Source organism: Ostrea edulis, chromosome 6, assembly GCF_947568905.1.
Source record: "Ostrea edulis chromosome 6, xbOstEdul1.1, whole genome shotgun sequence".
NCBI classification, from domain to species: Eukaryota; Metazoa; Mollusca; class Bivalvia; order Ostreida; family Ostreidae; genus Ostrea; species Ostrea edulis.
The window spans coordinates 16314203-16329745 of record NC_079169.1 but is presented as its reverse complement, the minus strand read 5'-3'; the positions used below and the strand labels follow the sequence as shown (position 1 = coordinate 16329745).

Here is a 15543-nt window from a genome sequence, read left to right as displayed (position 1 = left end):
TAGAGCTTTGTAATGTATGTGGGTGAGTTGTTGTGGCAAAAGATAAGGTTTTATTTTTTAACAGTTGTTTCAATAGAAAACTAGCCAAGGAATATTTACTGGCTGAAGTTTTATACAGGCCAGAGATTTTGGGAAGATTTGTGATATAAAAAAGGGGTTTTTACTCTTGGCAAGGTCATTGTGTTTTGCTTGCATTCACTGCTCTCTTTTAACATATATTGAATGGTGTTTATCTGTTGGTTATAAAACTGTTATATCATCACTCAGTAATCTTAGAGGGGTGCTGGAGGAATATAAAACTGGTATATCATCAGGAGTCTTAGAGGTGTGCTGGAGGTATATAAAACTGGTATATCATCAGGAGTCTTAGAGGTGTGCTGGAGGAATATAAAACTGGTATATCATCAGTAGTCTTAGAGGTGTGCTGGTGGAATATAAAGAATGATTTTATCTATACAGTGAAACTTCTCCAAACCGATCCCTCAGAAAACCGGTTCTCCCTGAATATCGGCCGATTTTCAAAGTCCCGGCAGAATCTTAATATTTCCTTACAAAGAAAGTCTTACAAGACATGAGGCCACCCCTGAAAACCGGACATTGGTCACTTTTTAAAGTACATTTGTTAACAAACGTGTAATTTACCCTTATCATACAGGCCACTTTTTGAAGGCAGGAAAATTTTGGCCAGAGGGTGCGCAAATTGACTGACCAACCAACCAGGTGGGAAATTATCCATCAGAGGTGTGAAAAACACCAGTGGCTTATTTAATTTCTATTCTTTAACTTAGCTAATCCAAGTGACCCTTCCAAATTCTGTAGAAAATGTAAAAAACAGAAAGGAACATATTGAATGAATACAGTATTATTGGTGCACCATTCTATTGTATGGGTATAAGCGGTAGTTAATAAAGAAAACAAACCCATGACTGTTAATAATAATTATTAAAAGATAACTTATTTCCTTGGTTTCCATAGACTTAAAATTCTTAAGAAATATTCAAATAACAATTTCATATTTACTACTGTACTTTTCCAAAACGTCAAAACAAATTTGATAATGATATTTAAACGATGTATGTAAACAGAGTATTTATAGGTAAGAGGAATTCCAATATGCCTCTGTGTTTTCTTTATGTATCGGAATCCTGTTATAGATTTTCACTTTAAAATTTGATGATTTCAGTGAGAATATTTCTTATTAATTACACATGTATAATTACCTGTAGGTACAAGCAGACTAATTTGATCTCCGCCGATAATTGATCATAGATCATCAGAAGAAAGGGAACAGTACCTCTGTGAATATTGAGATAAATACATATATGTTTACAATAATGAAATCAAAATGTAAAGCAAGTGGTTTAAGATTTGAAGGGGGTGTATGACCATCACATTTGGAGAAGGGGATGTGACCATTTATGTCCGCATTTGCTCAAAATGAAGTGATTAGATATGTTAATTAAAATTGATCGAATTCCTTATTGGTAGAATAGTATTGCAGATTATATTTGTTTCATTGGAGAATTTGTGTTTCCTCATGGATCATTATTTTTGTTTCATGGGAGAATTTGTGTTTACTCTTGCATCATTATTTGTCAGATATAAGCAACTTCCCTATGTGTGGACCGGTATTTCATCAATGATACCGGTAAAGCTTGGTATAGTGTACCACTATCAGTAAGATTTATTTTTTTCAATTTACATTTTTTCATCATTAAATCAGATACATATAGATCTATAACTAAGAATGATTTGCATTGCTATTTCTACTTATACCTAAAAGCACACACACACACACACACACACACACACTTATGTAAAGTCTATATAGAGTTATTTTGTTGCTTAAATTTGCATATATATGATACAAGTAGATAACGGGTTAAAAATCAAAAATATTTTTCCATAATGACCATGATTTTTCAAATCTATATACATCACTGTTTTGAATAGCAATATGCTTTTCAATATTGAATTTGAATTTCAAGTGAGATAATAACCCATATATATTTGGTAGTTTGTTCTGTTTTAGACTAGAAAAAATACTGTTTTGTGTAAAGGATAAAAAAATTTAGTACTTTGTTTCTTTTTGTGAGTGGAAGATCACCAAATAACACATTTTGCACATTAAACCCAACTCTTTCTTTGGTTTTTACATATATATGTAAACTAAAACTACTCCATAATGACATAATTTTTCACAATCAATAAAAATATGTTGTATAGTCTCAACAGCTTGTTTACAAAAAGTACAGGTATCAGAACTTATGAGGTTGATTTTCTTTAGATAGTAATTAACGGGAAGAATTCTATGAAAAATTCTATACTGTAGCCACTGAACTGTAGAATCAGTTGTTGTTTTGAAACAAACCTTTAACATCTTTCACCAACAATTCCTGTATTCTATGAGGATATAATTCAGAGTTCCACTTGGAAATTGAGTTAGGATCAGTATAGTTCTCATTTAAAAGCCTATATATGACTTTTGTACATTTCTCATACAATATAATTGAATCATAGTAAAAAGGTATAAAAGGTTTACATACTATTTTGACAGAGTTTCTTTTAATGGACATTGTTTTCATAAAATTTGAAATGGCACTTATAACACTGTTGTATTGCATGATACATACATACTCAAGATTATATCTTTGTTGAAAAGCATTTACAGACAACAGCAAATAGATCACCAACAACTGATATACCTTTCTCGTACCATGTTTTTATAAAGAAACCTTTATTTCCCACCTTAACATATGAGTTGTACCATAGTGGAGTACATGCAAAGAAAATTATTTTCATTTATTTTCCTCTCCCTAACTTTCATTACTGTTAACCATGAATTAAAGACATCTTGCCAAAAGACATTATTATACCCCCCGAACGAAGTTCTTGGCGGTATATAGGAATCACTCTGTCTGTCTGTCTGTCCGTCCGTCTGTCTGTCTGTGCAGATTCGTGTCCAGGCCATAACTTCTTTGTTCTTTGACTTAGGCATACCATATTTGGCACACAGGTAGATCACCATGAGACGATGTGTCGAGTACCTTCATGACCTCTATATGACCTTGACCTTAAGGTCAAAATGAAAGGTTTTTACAATGGATTCGTGTCAGGGCCATGACTTCTTTGTTCTTTGACATAGACATATCATATTTGACACATGAGTGTATCACCATGAGACGATGTTTCGAATACCTTCATGACCTCTATATGACCTTGAACTTGACTTCAAGGTCAAAATTGATTATAGGGTTTTGACATAGTCATACCATAAGACATGGGTGTATCACCATGAGACTATGTGTCATGTACATTCATGACCTCTTTATGACCTTGACCTTTGATCTCAAGGTCAAAATTATAGGTCTATGCCATGGATTTGTGTTCAGACTATATCTTCCATTTTCTTCTACAAAGGCATACCATATTTTGACACTCAGGAAAGAGGTAATTTATACCTATTAACAACACCCTTTGGGAGATAGGGGAAAGCAGGGATATTCTTAGTGAGCATTGCTCACAGTACATCTTGTTTTCTTTTACCACATAATCTGAAATAAATGTATTTCCAAAATCAAAAATTAGCAACTGTTACTCGACCTATTGGTGTTAGAATCCTTCTTCAGTAAGATTTTGATTTTTATATTATAGATTGAAGAGTTCTACTGAAATGGGAACACGTCAGACCTTTTGATATCCCAGAGCGAGGATCCCAGTCCGTAATGTGTGTGAAGAGACAATACTATACATGTTGATAAATCTTCAGGAAAGGGCCACTTAGTGAGAAGCAATATCTTACTTGTTCAAGTCTTCCTCATTGATCACTTCACTGATACAAAGAGCAATGGTTAAAAATGTACATGTGGAGAACTACCTCCTACACTTTGTAGACGAAACCTGACTCTGCCATGGACCATGGCAGACGTGCCAGATAGGCTCCGATAACAGTTTTTCATGTGTGTGAATTGGGAATGGCAAAAAAGGCAGAGGATAGAACTTATAATGTCAGCGTCATTGGCTTGTCTGGGCCAGAAAGCGTGAAAGGGGCGGTGGGGGTGGGCAAGTCGTGCTTGTGTAACCGCTTCATTAATGATGTGGCGGACAGGTATCACATGGAGCACATCTCCGTCCTCAGTCAGAGTGACTTCGCAGGACGGGTGATCAATAACGACCACTTCCTGTACTGGGGGGAGACCACCAAGACTGATGAAGGCAACAACTTTACATTCCATGTCATAGAACAGACGGAATTCATTGATGATGTCTCCTTTCAGCTCTTCAAGACAGGTCGCACAGACAACTACTACAAGAGAAGTACGCAGGTCAAAGTGCAGTCTGCAGAGAAGCTGATGTATATCTGTAAAGACCAACTGGGTATGTCCATCTTGTTAGAAATTAGAGCCTGTTCTGTACTGTTTGCCACTGCTGTCAATTTTTTGGTTTTAAATTTGTGATTAATATTTCTCATTTTCAGTAGGTTAATCTGTAATTTCATACTAATCAAGGAAATGTCTAAGGTCAATATCATGTTCTAGCTTTATGCAATATGAAATATTGTTTTGACCTAAGTTGACATGCTCACAATTACTTTAACAGGGGCTGACAAGTTGATATTTAAAGCAGTTGGCCAAGGGCAAGTGCATGGCCAAAATTCACTTGCCCTACCTCAATCTAATTAAAATTGGATCTTCCATATGCTCCCCAGTTTTCGATACGTCGCATGGAAGCACACACGCAACGTATCGAAAACTGGGGAGGGGATGGAAGATTTCATTTTAATTAGATTGGCCCTACCTACTTGCAACAAATTATGAAATAAAACAACAAAACATAGTTCATGCCATTGTTTTATTTAACAATTATATAACAATTTATAGCAAATCACATGATATATCAACTGACAGAATGATGCAGATTGGTATGAAATTTATTGAATGTCTATAAATATAATCACCTTCCTGTTTGACTGAAACATTTGTTAATTAATTCTAGGAAGAAAACTCAGTGTTCACCATGCTTTTACACTTTAGATCATTGTGTATAATTCTGATATAAAAACAAGGTACTATTTGTTATCATCCTGTGCCCTAATACATATATAGGGCAAAAAACCATTCAGTTGACACATTTTTCCAAATTCTATGCAATTTCAATTCTTTACATTTTGCAGACAAAATTTTTTTAATATCCATAGAGGTTTGTAAAAGATGCAATATCTCATCATTGAATTACTGGTCCTGTACTTAATCGAGATATCAAAATTTAAAAATACAAGTTTTGATATCTTATTTTTTCAAAAATATTAGACAGTGAGAAATACCATCCTCAACTGCTTTCTCTAAATTTTCTACAATGTTGACAACATCAGATTCTTCATCTTATTCTATAACATCAACAGGTATATTGTGGGCATTTTGGGAAATCTTGATGAAAGTCTACTCTTACAGTTGCACTCAGCTGAGTATAAGACAGACAAAATCTTTAACTTAGATTCAATATACGAGATTTGAATTTGAAATTCAATATCCAAATTAACCAATTAAAATATAGGTCACAATATATGATTTAAAAGACACAGCATATTTTAATCAAACTCATCAAATAAACGATTGTAATTTTTAAGATGCGAGTATGTTTCTCAGCTAATACTTTTGATTTCCATTAGTGGAACTCTTCAAATTAAAGGCGCGTAAAGTCGTGCTACCGGGACAACGTAAACAAATATGGCATTGAATACGAATTATAATCAACTGCAAAACACAACACTGATCAAAATTCTAAAGTTAAAAAAAAATTAATTATTTTAACAAGAAAAAAGACAAACTTATTAAACTATGTGAGGGAGCATAGGTACTGAATTTGCTAAATTTGACCGATATAAAGCATCAACTGCAAGAAGAACTGTAAAGGTTTTACCTATGCACATCCAACATAAAGAAATCTTCTTGCAAATAATGGGGGTTCATATGCTTTTAAAATTATTCTGTCAGACTATGAAGATATTTTATCATACAATTAGTGCAGGTTCATATGGCATGAACTTTGTAAGTATAAATTGGTACAGTATAAGTTTTACATGTAACACCCCCAACACCCCACCCCTTCCTTTTCTAATATTAGAAAATAAATTACCCATCTGTCAAACTGCAATTTTGTTTTAATTTTGAGATGTTTATAACACTAATTAACACAACTGCTATGTTTCTGAACTTCATCTAAGCTATTTCAAAAATTACATATGTCGATGGAAATCGGATATAAAACATCGATTTTTGAAACAGATGTGATGGCGTTCAAAAACACATTAGTCTTATATATTAGTGTTAGATTTTTTAAAATGCAACTTGACTAATGGCTATTTTACCATGGCACCATGTTTTTTAATATATATATATATATATAAAAGGGGAGGGGGGGGGGTACCAACGTTTTGCTTATGTCCCGGTAATCTCGCACTTGCTCGCGAGACTTGTTTTATTGACGCGCAAGAGTCATCAAAGCGCGATAACTCTGATGGGCTGGTAATAGGAAGTATTAGTTTCTGTATTTATTTTTAGGACTCAAATTTTTTCGTCAATTTAAATAAATGACAAGCTTTTACACCTTAACATGGGAGGGGGGGGGGGTTTGAACCAGATTGAATAATGAAAATAAACCTCAAATATTTAATAGTACACCTTAAATTAAAATGGAATTGAAGGTTATATGGAGATTTTTAACTGACGACACCCCGTAACAATTGATTCGGTGTTTAAATCAATCCATAGGCTTATACCCATGAGTATACCAAGCAAAAGCTCGGATGGGCCGAAGGCTCTAAAGGTAACACGTATCTAAGGGAAAAAATGAGAAAAGTATACCAAGCAAAAGCTCGGATGGGCCGAAGGCTCTAAAGGTAACACGTATCTAAGGGAAAAAAATGAGAAAATAAAATCAGCAACCGATTAGAGATAATATCTGTATATGTTCACTGGAAATTTTGTGATCAATATGGGCGGGGGGGGGGGGGGGGGGGTTTTATTACAGGTATTGATTCATTATCTTGTAATTAACCAGGCACGTAGCCGGCTGGCAATTTCTAAAAGGGGGGAGGAGATGTGAAAAATAACTGGGAACAAACCATTCGTTTGAGTATTGATAAAATATCTTCCCCATCCATTCATTTTTTTTTTATAGGTGTCTCGGTGTAGATGATGGAGAAATTCGAACCATGAATAAATATTTCTCTCTAATCTATACTGCCTCATTTTACATTTTGTCCCCTTATGTTTTAGAAAGCTTAGCTACATGTATCGTTACCATAGAATACTAATTTATCCACGTTTTAAAAAATAGCGTATCCCATTGATTCATACTACATATACACACAGGCACTTGTTTCTGTAGATAAGTTATGACCTCTGTGTACTAATGATAAGACCATGTAATTCATAACATCATGTTATTATTAGTATACAGTGGTCACAACTTATTTACAGAAACAAAGTGCCTGTGTGCATATATGTATGTATAATGATATGAATCAGTGGGATAAGATATATTTTAAAACATGGATAAATTATTATTTTGTGGTTGTCACAGATTGACCGAGTTCTTGTCCAAATAAATATAAAAGAAATGACACACTGCACAACACTTTGCAATATATATATATTTCTCCACTTTTACAGATTACATTTTTGTTTACTACAGTTCATTAGATAATTAAAGTTGGTTTCTGCTTCCACATATGCTCTTCTTCCCAAACTTTGGCGGGCAGAGGTATTACGTGCGAATGGCAATATTTCCTGTATTTGATCTACTTGTAACTTGGACCTATAATATAAATGTCATTTCAGAAATACATACTGTATCGTTACACAACAGTTTACTATTTACGTAAACTTCATACTGTACATTTGATAAATCCACTATAACGTTAATACTGTGGTTTTGCATTTTACCACTTCTGTATACATTGCTATACAACGTAGGTACACTGTACTACACATACAAAAGTTACGCATATGTAACTTTACTACTACTCTAGGAGCATAAAAGTTCTACCCATATTTACTCATTACTTTGATATAATATACTAACTACTGGTACATTATGGCGTGTGAAACAATATTACATGTACAATATGCAAACTTGAGATTACTTTTACTATAAAGTTGTAGGATAAGAGAAAATGGTAAAGCTGTTTGCAATGCATTACGGTATTTACTAAATATATTGAATAAAGATAAACTTACCTCAGAAGTGAACATGGTGAACTCATACACAGGTATCTAAATTTAGACCTGGTGAACATCATTAACTTTACCTGTATGGAAGCAAGTTAGGAATAAAATTATATACATCTAATTCTTTTGTACAAGGTTAAAACTAGGGAAAGTACTGTAAACGTATTATATTTGGCGTGTACAATATTTGGCGGAAATCGTTTTTTCAACAAGTTAGCGTAGATTTGATTTAGCGCATTCCTGAATTACTTTAAACATCTAGATTTACGGATGGCATTTAGTGATGTACTTGATTTAGCGGAAGCTGCGTTCCGCCAAAGGCGCTAAATAGAATACACAGCCAAATGTAATACATTTACAGTAGTTTGGACATAAAATGTGACATTCCTTCCCCCTTAAAGAAGTACTTAGTACTTTAGAACGTTTATGTTACAAACACTTTCATACATATACAACAAATAAAATCACTTTTGGAAAACATGGTTATTTACACTTCCTTATACTCGCTGTCTCAATGAATGTTTCCATAACTACAACAGATTTAGAGACGACTCAAATAGTCTGCGCCAACATTGTCTTTTCCTCAAATTGACCGAATTCTGAATCTATATGGTTGTAACACCAATGCCCATCTCATAAGTCTCTAATTCAACAGTTTTGAGCTATTTAGTTATAGCAAAGGCTGGTGATCCGTTTCAAGAATAAATTCATGACCAAACAAATACTTGTGAAACTTGTTCACGGCCCACATGATTCCGAGACACTCTCATTCTATGGTGGAATAATTTTGTTCTGCTTTATTTAGCTTTCTACTTACAAAAGCGATAGGTTGCTTCACTTTGTTTTCCTCTTGAAGCAAAACCGCGCCTCTACCCCGATCTGAGGCATATGTCTGTACAATAAATATCTCTGAAAGGTCAGGGAGTTTTAGAAGAGGTGAAGACGTAAGAGCTTTTATCAAACCTTGAAATGCAAGTTCCTGAGACTCCGTCCACTGGATCTTGCTAGGAGCAAACTTCCTGGTCAAATCCGTCGATGGCAAAGAGATATGAGCACAGTTTGGGATAAACTTTCTATGAAAATTTACCAAGCCCAGAAAAGAATGCAATTGTTTCTTTGTAGTAGGACGGTTTGCTTCTTGCACTGCCCTTACCTTATCTGGATGAAGTTGAATTGACTCTTGTCCTACGATATGTCCCAAACACTCTAACTGATTGTACGCAATGGCACGCTTACTTGGTTTGGCTGTTAATTTGGCACTTCTAAGTCTCTGTAACACTTCAGTAAGCATGGAATTATGTTCTTCAAAATTCATAGAATAGATCAAAATATCATCAATAAAGTTATCTACTTCAGACATGTCATGAAGTACCAATCGCATCAGTCTACAGAATGTCGCTGGAGCTGTGACGAGACCAAAAGGCATTCTAGTAAACTGGGCTTTCTTTATAGAAAGGTCAATCTCTGGTAATAGGTCACCATCACTGTCAATAGAATGTGCCATCGAACACGAAAACCATGTTATTATTATTTACAAAGCGTTTTCTGATGTTGATTGTCTCTGATGATGTCACCGAAAGGGGAAGTAACTATTGATTTTCATTAGTCTATGTGATTTTTAAACAGGTCTACATGAATAAATTAAAATATAAAACAAAAAAATTTCCTCACCTCCTCCCCCTTCCCAACACACACATAAACAAAACCTGCATATATCATTCCATATAATTTACTGTACATACTCGCCTATAAGTCAGTTCGCTTATATGTCGGTTGTATAGTTTTATATTATTTTGGAGGAAATTGCCATTGACCCATTTATGAGTCGGTCTAACGTTTTTCCAAAATCGGTTGATAATTTCAAATCAGTGCTCTAATGTTTTTACCTGTTTCAAATAATATTTTGAGAAATGCGCCGATATTTGGTATTTTTTTCCTCGACAAATCAATTTCATATCAATACCCTTATGTATTTATCTGTGTTCCAATAATATTTTGGGATATGACATCGATATTTCATTTTTTATTCTCAACAAATCAAACAGTTACTATTTTGTTTATTTCGTCCATGTTTTTGTTGTTTAAAAATACTAGGCTATGCATTTCGCTGTCCAGAAAAATACTAATCTTCTAAGAGGACACTCCTATAATGTCGGACATAGAGTTTTGGACCAAAATTTAACTCCAAAAAATCTGACTTATAAGCGAGTATATATGGTATTTAGCATTATACATATATCAAATTCTTATAAAAATATATTTTGTTTACAATATCGAAATTTAATTCCTGCAATTAATTTTCACATTTGACTAGTGTGGCTTTCTTAAAAACGTAAACAATAAAACGCATCACATGATTCATTCAGTAGACACTTGACTTTTCATTTGTCTTACACTGAGCTCTTCAGATTTTCCTTCTTATAGTTTCTTTTTTTTTAACTTCATTACAAGTCTGGCAACCTAGTAAATCGAACATCTGGTAACACAGTGTTATTGTATTGCATTATATCTTTTTAAGGTAGCTCTACCCCATTGTGACTTATCAATATTAATGGTTCAATGCAGATTAACTATTTCCACTGAAGAAATATATATGTTTCCACATTTTTAAAGCAATATTAGCTCTAAATTTGAAAATTTTATTTTGTTGTAAAAATGTGTCATGATAGTTTTGTATGCATAACTTTAACCACAATCATTAATAAAATTAAAACTGTAAGTTGAAGATTTTATCAAATTAAAGATTTTGGTTTTATTGAATATATAGCATTATATAGATATCAATTTTTGTAAGGGTAGACAATAATGTAATTTTGCTTCATGTAGAGCCTCTGGATGTAGGTTTTCTATTTCAAATATTAATAGCAAGAAGAGTTTATAAACCTTGTTTTTTCTGTCATTAAAATAGAAAATCACAATTTTACAACCGTTACAAAAATTTCCGCCACCAAAATGATGTAAGTATTTGTCAAGGATCCACTACAGTCTTACTAAGCATGATAGTACCCCCTTATGAAGTAACCATGTGCCTTTCCTTCCTTCTTGGTATGCCTACCTTACTTCACTACTTGAGTATGTTGAGAGTATAAAGCTGCATTTTACATGTTGTATAGATACAAGTTAAACTAGACTTGTAAAGTTGCACAGTACGAAAGAAATTGTTGGTATAAATAGTATTATTACCCACAATTTTTGCCCATAAGATCAAATTTTTTGTTTGAAGTCTGTTTTGTTTTTAGCTCACACTTTTTAACCTCAAAGCTTTTCTGATCGCTTGTTGTCCATCTGTAAACTTTTTACATTTTCGACATCCTCTACAAAACGACTGTGCCATTTCAACCAAACTTGGTAAAAAGCATTCTTGGGTTAAGGGCTTTTAAGTTTCTTCATATGAAGGGCCATGCCCCTTTCAAAGGGGAGATAATCACAAAAATGAAAAAATAGGGTGGGGTCATTTAAAATTCTCCTTCTCAAGAACCACTGCTCCAGAAAAGCTGAGATTTACATGAAAGCTTCCTGACATAGTGCGGATTAAGCTTGTTAAAATCATGGACCCTGGAGTAGGATGGGCCACAATAGGGGATCAAAGTTTTATTTGATTGATTGATTGATGTTTTCCGCCACACTCAACAATTTTTCAGTTATCTGGTGGCACCTAGTTTTTATTGGTGGAAGAGAGAACCCAGATACTATGTATCTGGGAAGAGACCACCGACCTTCCGAAAGTTTTATATGCAAATGATAATATATATAAGGAAAATCTTTCACAAGAACCACTGGGCCAGGAAAGTAGAAATTTACATGAATTCAAAGCTTATTATCCTAAGTTGTCATAAAAAATGGCTTAGATCCACCACTTTACTTTCATTTTTGCCATTTCAGGGTAGTTTATCGAAAACAAAAATAGGTTTTTAATCAATTTTACAATATTTACTAATCAAGTAAGATTCTATTATAGCTTATGAACTCCACCTCACATATGAAACAATATTAAAAGTGCAAGCAGTAACTCTGGAGCAAGCATTTTGGAGTTTATTGGCCAAAATTGTTAGTTTAGGAGTATAGATATTATGAATTTACAATTTTATTGAAGATTTTTAATTACAAGTATACTCCCAGGAACCGCATTGTGTGAAATATAGAAGCAACTCATTATAAGTTTCCGAAATGAATGGATAGAAACAAGTTATTTTGGTTTGAATATGTGCTACAGCTGCAGATGAGTGGGTGTGCGTGCATGCGCACGTGTAAGTATAACCAGTCCTGCAAATAATGTTGCTATCACCATGTGACATAGATCTGGGGTATGTCTTTCCATTGCATTCTATTTATTTAAAAAAGAAATTGAGAGATAAGTGGTAACTGTGGGTCACTTTTAAGTCCCCAGTTTGTCCTGATGGGGGCCCATCAAAGTCCCCGGTTTGTCCTGATGGGGGCCCATCAAAGTCCCCAGTTTGTCCTGATGGGGGCCCATCAAAGTCCCCAGTTTGTCCTGATGGGGGCCCATCAAAGTCCCCGGAACTCCTGTGTTAGTTTACAATCTAATTTGGGAATAAACAATGTTCAGTTTTTAAACTTCATCCAATCATGTTTGATAACACTGTTGGCTGGCTGTGCCTAGCATCCATCTAAATTACAGACTTGGTGATATATGATGGTATATGCACATGCAGGGCTTGAGACTAACTTTTTATGTCACCAATCCAGTCGGACTGATGGGGTATAAATTCAACCAGTCCGCAGAAAAATTTACCAGTCCATCAGAGTTTTCCAGAAATAATTTAACATATTTCGTTAATGTTATCAAAATGAAATATGTAATTTGACTCGATATGCCTCTGACAATATTGTAATACTTGTGCGAGATTTATATTTACTAAACGGGTTCACCTAATATTTACAGAGGAATGCCAAATGTGCATTTAAGATTCATAAGTATATTTTCCAGAATGACGTTTTAGAAAAATTGACCAGTCTCATTGTACTGACTAAAACCAATGTCTGTCAGTCTGCCAGACATTTAACCAGTCACGGACTGACAGACATATGTTAATTTCGAGTCCTGTGCACATGTATTAAATAATGCTTTAATTTTTTTTAAAAAGCGGATATTCAAATTATATTGTTTTCTTGATTTTGTTTCAATGTTGAATAAAATATTTCATATTACAATTGCAGTGTGTTTCTTTAAATGGAACTAGTTTAGAATATTTAAGAATTTGGTGGATTTGATGTTTTGCGTCAAACTTATCTAGTAATATGATGTACTAGATTATAATGCAACTACCCCCATGTGGTACGTGTACTTTTCTTCAGACTAAGGGTAGGGTTACAGTATTTCTATAGTCTGTGTGTGTATATATATAGATATGGAGAATATTTAAATTTTTTGCTGCTAGGGGTATAGAATGTTTCTTGTGTTTTGTTGATATTAATAATTATCTGCATCTTTTTTGTGTATTTTATTTCAGGGGAAACTTATGGTGGTAGGTTTTTCATAGATGATCACAAGTACCTCATTTTCAGCATCTTTTTGAAACTGGTCATAACAAAAATCCTCATTTTTCGAAATTTCAATACTCATAACGGATCATGAGAGAGAATATAGATCTCTTATTTTCATCTCAAGGAATGTGGCATGTATCGTGTTCTGGACTTTACAAACTTACGTGACATATTAGATGACAACCTCTCTAAATTGTCCAACACTCTTAATTCTTGTCTCCTGAAATCATGGCAGTATCTCCGGGCTGACTAATTCCACTGCTTATGATGTCATACTAAGTTGATCCAGATTTTAAAATTCTTCTATTGAAACACTTAATGAAATTGTTGTCTTTCCCATTACAAATTCGAAAGTATGATGAAATTTTTCTCTTTTCTTATGTCTACTTTCCTCATGTTTTTATAGCAACAATATCTTTTGCTGTAAATTGCAGAAATTGACAAGGGTTAAATGCATTTTTATGAATAATTATGTTACGTTTTATTTTGTAAAGGAATGGAGACTGACAGTGCTTATGAGCAGAAACTAATGCCTGAAGGGAAACTAAACATTGATGGATTTGTTTGCTGTTTTGATGTCAGCAAGGTTTCCCAGCGAACTATGGAGCACCAGGTGGACTTTGTTATTCCCCTTTTGAATGCTGCCATGAAAACCAAGAAACCCATCGTCTTGGTGACAACCAAGAACGACGACGTCACTGACGCCGACAGGCGATACACACAGGATGTGGTGTTGAAAATTGTAACACGAAAGGAATACAAGAACGGCATTCCCGTAGTTGAAACTTCTGCTCATAGAAATGTTAATGTGGAGCAGGCCTTCTTGGTACTGGCTCACATGATGGACAAAAATAAGCGTCGACCAATCGTAACTCCCTATAACGACGCCTTCAAACAGCGTCAGGAAATTGAAGAAGTTGCTATTGAAGCTTATAAGAATTTGTTACGTATTCATGTAACTGATCCAAAGGCAATCTTTAAAACATACCTTAGGAAGTTAGAAAAGGAACCAGATTTTAACCATTATGTTGAACAGTTAGGAACTGATAATGCTAAAAAATTGTTTCGTTTACATGCGAGACAATTAAGGGAGGACCAGATCAGAAAGAGGGAACAAATATTTTCTACAAGGTTGTGGGATTTGATTCAGCGATTTTTACCAGACTTGGAGACTATTGCAGACAGGTAATGATTTACATTTATACTCGTTTTTAGTTATGCAGTGGGACTTGTGTAAATCGAATGATGAGCAATCTGAAATGTTTTGTAATATGTATATATATTTGGCACCAAACTTTGCTGAATTAAAGAACTTTATATCATGATAAGAGCCCTGTAAACTACTGTCAAAGTTTTATTTCAAAATTAAGTATGGCTTTTAAAAGAATCAAAATGCAACTTGGTCATATTTTTTTTTTGAATCAAAATAATCTACATTCAAAACTATGACATGAAGAGCCACTTTCTGTATTTTGACTGTAAAAGATGTTCACAAATATTCAATAATTCAAAAACATTTCATTCAGTGTCACTAACATTCAAATAAAAAAATCATTTGATCATACCAGGATGAAATGAAGTTTTTAAAATGTGATAGATTATTTGTTTATCAAGGATCTTTTACATGTTTCTCTTTAATGAATACAAATCAATATTCACATGTAAATCCATTCAATCAAGGTCTACTTTCAGTTCGAGATATACAAGTATTTTTTATTTTTTTTTAGCTCAGCTGAGCTGAAATTTCTTATGGCAGACAGTTCACTCTATGATCTTTGACTTTTTGACCTTGAATTTTTGGAGAACA

The 15543-nt window shown here is 33.9% G+C and overlaps 1 protein-coding gene and 1 long non-coding RNA gene across 11 annotated transcripts in view; one reads left to right on the top strand and one right to left on the bottom strand.

The window, feature by feature from the left end:
* LOC125683851 (rho GTPase-activating protein 190-like) overlaps nt 1-15543 on the top strand; it is a 70376-nt gene that overhangs the window by 14235 nt on the left and 40598 nt on the right. For 5 of the 10 annotated variants that reach the window (XM_048925338.2, XM_056141699.1, XM_048925337.2 and 2 more), the window contains exons 2-4: nt 3655-4377; nt 13703-13717; nt 14231-14921. In XM_048925338.2, coding sequence (XP_048781295.2) covers nt 3975-4377; nt 13703-13717; nt 14231-14921 — 1109 coding nt within the window. In that variant the 5' untranslated portion in view covers nt 3655-3974. The remainder of the gene's footprint in view (nt 1-3654; nt 4378-13702; nt 13718-14230; nt 14922-15543) is intronic. The other 5 variants (XM_056141696.1, XM_056141701.1, XM_056141698.1 and 2 more) reach the window with 1 other exon arrangement.
* LOC130047159 (uncharacterized) lies at nt 7640-13335 on the bottom strand. The gene is made up of 3 exons (XR_008796207.1): nt 9195-13335; nt 8241-8311; nt 7640-7818 (listed from the first exon to the last, which is right to left on the bottom strand). It is a non-coding gene; the product is annotated as an uncharacterized LOC130047159 (long non-coding RNA).